This window comes from Engraulis encrasicolus, chromosome 12 (genome assembly GCF_034702125.1).
Source record: "Engraulis encrasicolus isolate BLACKSEA-1 chromosome 12, IST_EnEncr_1.0, whole genome shotgun sequence".
In the NCBI taxonomy this organism is placed as follows: domain Eukaryota; kingdom Metazoa; phylum Chordata; class Actinopteri; order Clupeiformes; family Engraulidae; genus Engraulis; species Engraulis encrasicolus.
Window position 1 is genome coordinate 37,426,275 of NC_085868.1, and position 5,000 is coordinate 37,431,274.

The 5,000-nt window shown below is 51.5% G+C and overlaps 1 protein-coding gene across 1 annotated transcript in view; it reads right to left on the reverse strand.

Moving 5' to 3' along the window:
• The window catches only part of klf7a (Kruppel like factor 7a), a 69,374-nt gene that overhangs the window by 22,021 nt on the left and 42,353 nt on the right, over positions 1-5,000 (reverse strand). The window contains exon 2 of the mRNA XM_063212124.1: positions 505-1,216. Coding sequence (XP_063068194.1) covers positions 505-1,216 — 712 coding nt within the window. The remainder of the gene's footprint in view (positions 1-504; positions 1,217-5,000) is intronic.

Genomic DNA, 5,000 nt, shown 5'->3' on the forward strand with positions numbered 1-5,000 from the left:
GCCGTCAGCAGGTTCATCAGGGTAACACAGTCACGTGCGGGAAAAGTTCAGAGCCCGGTATGAACACTGGCGGTTCGCAGACAAACACTTTAGTGCCGAACGTAACTGGTGCGAGCACCGACACCGGCTCCGTTCTGGTCGGCCTGAAAGCCCTAAAAGAGTCCGATTGGTTGGTCCTACTCTCTTAAATGTTAAATAAAAAAAAAACACTAGATATGCAAATGTGTGTGCAAGTGTGTGTCTTCAACATGACATGTCTTGCATCCATCTCCCATTCTTACCTGTGTGTCTCCTTTGGCAAGCATCAGAGTGTGGGTTAGTGAAGCCATTGCCACTATTATATGGATTTTGTGTGGATGTTTGTCTGTTTTTAGTGGACTATCGAAGAAGCATATTCACTGCAGCATGTAACCACCAACTGACATCTGACCGCAAAATACACCTTTGAACCCAGTTTGTATGTCTGCAGTATCAAAAACACCCATCCATGGCCCGATTGCTTACCTGTGTGCGTCCTTTGGTGCGCCTTCAAGTGGGAGCTCTTGGTGTACACCTTCCTGCAGCCGTTGAACTGGCAGCGGTGCACCCTCTTCTTGTTCTCCGGCACGTCGCCGCCCCCGGCACCACCAACGCCGCCGGAGCCGGCGCCCCCTTCCCCGGCGCTGTCGTCGGCACTGGCGCTCAGCCGGGCGGGCAAAGGGAGGGCGTGGGCGGCCACCAGCTTGGCGGCGCTGAGGCCCACCTTGCGGGCCACCAGCTTGAGCGTGAGCGTGCCGTCGGCCGAGGCGCTGAGGGTCTGGGCGCTGGCGGCCGCCGGCTTCACCAGGTGCCGGCCCAGCTCCGGGGAGGAGGGCGGCGTCAGGGAGGTGACGGCGCTCAGCTGGGCCGGGTTCACGCCGGATCCGTGAGCGTGACCGTGGTGGCCGTGGTGGCCGTGGTGGCCGTGGTGGCCGGCGGTTCCGACGCGGGGATCAGGGCTCTGGGTCCCAGAGGCCGGGGGCGAGGGGTGGTGGTCGCGGGGCTCCCTGGGCGGGCTGAGGAGGGGCGGAGGGGGGCTGGGGGGCTCGGCCAGGCCCGGGAGCAAGGGGTCGCTCAGCTCCTCCTCGCTGTCGTCCTTGGTGAAGGAGGGGGTCAGCAGAGAGTCGATCTCCTCATCGAAGAGCTCCGACAGGCGCTTGGGCTCCGTCTGAAGGTAACGCTCCAGCTCCAGACAAGTCTGAGAGAGACAACAGAAAAGAAGGGCAGGTGACATTAGTTCATGGTGACATTAGTTCATGGTGACATTAGTTCACTATTATTATGTCACAATAGATCACAAGAAGACGAGGAAAAGGGTTAAGACACGAAAAGAGTTTAAGGCAGGCCACATCTCAGTTTCATAATGCCATAATGTGTTATGAAATAATAAGAGATATGGGAGCTACTGTGGAAATTCTACCAGGAAGACTCGATTTTTTGGTTCAGCCCTCACTCAATCATCTAACCAATCACTCTCCCTTTCTGAAACAGGCATCCTTGCAACATAGCCATACGGACAGGAGGAGAAGGGACAACCAGTTTATTTCCAATGTTCCCACCTGAACAGTAGACGTGCTAAAAGATGCAAGTAATGCAAGTGGTCTGTCCACTGTCACTGCTATGTTCACATAAAATGAACATTCTCATAAAATATTAATAAATAAATTAATTAATAAATATTAATGTAAATTCCAGCTTGAGACAAAGATCAGAAAACAAATCACTAACTCCATAACATCATAGCAGAGAGAGTGAGAAGGGAGAGGTGGAGACACTATGGTTACTTTCCAGCTTCATAACACCATAACAGAGATGCAAATGTCAATTTAGCAAGTTAGTCCCCCCTCAAAGAAGACGACATCAAAATGATATCCTTTTGGGGGGAAATGTTTCATACACTGTATACAGTATGTGTAGAAGGAGAGGAGAAAAGGTTGGACATTGAGTCACCTTTCAGCTTCATGCTCCACGAACTGTGAAGACGGCAAGCCATTCGAGTCACAGTAACCAAAGCAGCTAACCGGACTTCGTTTTTTCAGAGCTTGGACACATTTGGCATTAAAATGTGAAGCATCTTCAAGCTCCCAAAAAGCCCTTTAGTCGCTTACAACCTCCGCAGACTAAACCTGCTCCATCCAATTTCACACAACCAATTTCTGGCCCAGCTGTTCTCGAAAAAGCACACACACACACACACACAAAATCCCCAGGTAGGGTTGAGGAATTAGTGAACTCTAATGTGTTAAGTGCACAGGGAAGAAGCAGTATAACACGGCAGGGTTTTGTGTTTGTTGAGGCACTGGATTGACACCTCTGCTCCGCTGCGATCGACAACTGGCTATTCAGGTTGTCAACACAATCTAACAAAAAAGAAAGCTCAAGAGTTCAACAGAAGAGATCAACCCACCGGGTCAAAAACATCCCCAAGAAGAAAATACAACGTTCAACAAAAACCTCCCTTCAGCTGCTGCCACAGAGTCACAAGCAAATCTGCAGCAGACACACAACAACACACAAAACCCTGAGAAAAATGGTGATTTGGAATTACCACTCAACCCCTTTTTGACTGGCAAAACTTGCCACTGGCTGTGTGCCAAAATGAGGAGCTGGGAAAAGCAGAGGAGCTTATGTGGAGACGAACGCCTCTGCTGTAATTGAAGTACCTTTAGATAAAAATGAAAATGGATGGGGGGGGGATGACTAAATGTCAGCGGGGCTAGTCTCTCCCACACTCCATGCCACTGGGTGCATTTGGAGAGCAGACACTCACACACACACACACACACACACACACACACACACACACACACACGCACACACACACACACACACACACACACACACACACACACGCACACACACACACACACACACACGCACACACACACACACACACACACACACACACACACACACACACACACACACGCACTAAACACTACACACTACACACACTAGACACTTTTTTACGTGAGGATTTTACCGAAGGAAGGAGGTAGATAAACGTGCAAATCCCGACCAACACCATCCATTTTCATTCCGCTTAATCAGGTCATTCTTCAGCACATATTTATGGTAATTTTCCTGTTTGGGATTTGGGAAGGTGAGAGTTGCCCTCATACACCCCCCGCCCCCCCCCACACACACACACACACCCCCTTCCCAGCCCCCACCCCACACTCACACACACTACCCCACCCCCCCCCCTCCTCACTTCATCAGCTGCAGTCACCTGCTTTTGGTCCACCTGTTCCTAATTCCCCTGACCTACTTCGATATTATTTACAGGATGCCTTCACTGTACTCACCGCAGGCGTGCTAACCAGTGCCTCCGCTCGACTTGCCTCGGCATCGGGGCTACGTACTGTACTCTATGCACTCATGTACGCGATTCTGGCAACTTCATTCATTTGCTTAAGTGTTGTTTATAGTTTTCTTATTTTCCCCTCCACTCCACTACTACCTCTGTACTGTATCTCTTGAACTGTATCTCTCTCTCTCTCTCTCTCGCTCTCTCTCTCTTTCATTCTCTCTCTCTTTCATTCTCTCTCTCTCTCTCTCATTCTATCTCTCTCTGCCAAGCTCTTAGGATGCTTCTCTGTCTGTCTCTTTCCCTATCTCTCTCTCTCTCTCTCTCTCTCTCTCTCTCTCTCTCTCTCTCTCTCTCTCTCTCTCTCTCGTTCTCTCTCTCTCTCTGCCAAGCTGTTACTATCTCTCTATAGCTGCTTCTCTGTCTGTCTCTTTCTCTATTTATCTCTCTCTCTGTCTCTCTCTCCCCTTCTCTTCTCAAGCTGTACCCCCCTTCTCTCTCTCTCTCTCCTCCCCTCCTCATGAGCAACCTGTTTGACTGAGAGCAAAGCAGAAAGCAGAGCAGAGAGCAGAGAGCAGAGCGTGATGCGTCTCTCCAGCGCCGTGCCGAATTACCTGCTTGGGCAGGTCTTCAGAGATGGATGCTTAGGCTAGTGATAGATGACTTGTGTGGATAGACTGGAGCCCCCCTCCCCAATGAAGCAAGGTGGCGGCTGGCTGGTGGCAGGGGCTGGTGGCGCGTGGCGCTTGGCTGACTCGCACTCGCACTAACACTCGCTGGCCTGGATTTCACGCAGGCCCGCCTTTTATGGCAGGCGGAATAGCTCCTTATTGTGGCCCGTGCTATGGATTGGGCAGGGTCGTAAAGCCATCAGTGTCGGATCATTTCTTCTCCGGATGGTCCGGCCCCTTATCTCCATCAGCACCCCCCCCCCCCCCCACACACACACACACACACACACCTCCGCCTCCGCCCTCCCAGCAACACCATCACCTTCCCTCCTCCCCATCCCCCATCCTCAACCTGCTTCCCATCCTTCCTTCCCTTCTTCTCCCTCCCTCTCTCCACCCTCCCTTCCTCTCTCCACCCCTCCTCGCTCCCTCTGTCCCTCCCTCCCTCCGAACGACTCTGCCACCAATACTAGCCCAAATAACTCCTTATGTTCATTCCCGAGAATACGGAGCTTAACGGGAGAGAGAGAGAGAGAGAGAGAGAGAGAGAGAGAGAGAGAGAGAGAGAGAGAGAGAGAGAGAGAGAGAGAGAGAGAGAGAGAGAGAGAGACAGACAGAGAGAAAGAGGTAGGGAGAGGTGGGAGAGTGTGGCAATGTTAGACGGCAGGCTGTCATCCATGGTGCGAGACAGTGGAGACACCACACACAGACACACAGACGCACAGACACACATCACGGGGCAGAAGACAGCGCACGCACACACACACACACACACACACACACACACACACACACACACACACACACACACACACACACACACACACACACACACACACACACACACACACACACACACACACACACAACAACACAGGAGGCAGCACTCACAGGCATACACCAAAGGATGTCGGGGAGCATATTGGGTTTTTTTTTTCTTTCCTTTTTCTTTTCTGTTCTTTCATGCCTCCTGTGAATGTTGTTGTCATGACGTGCATTGT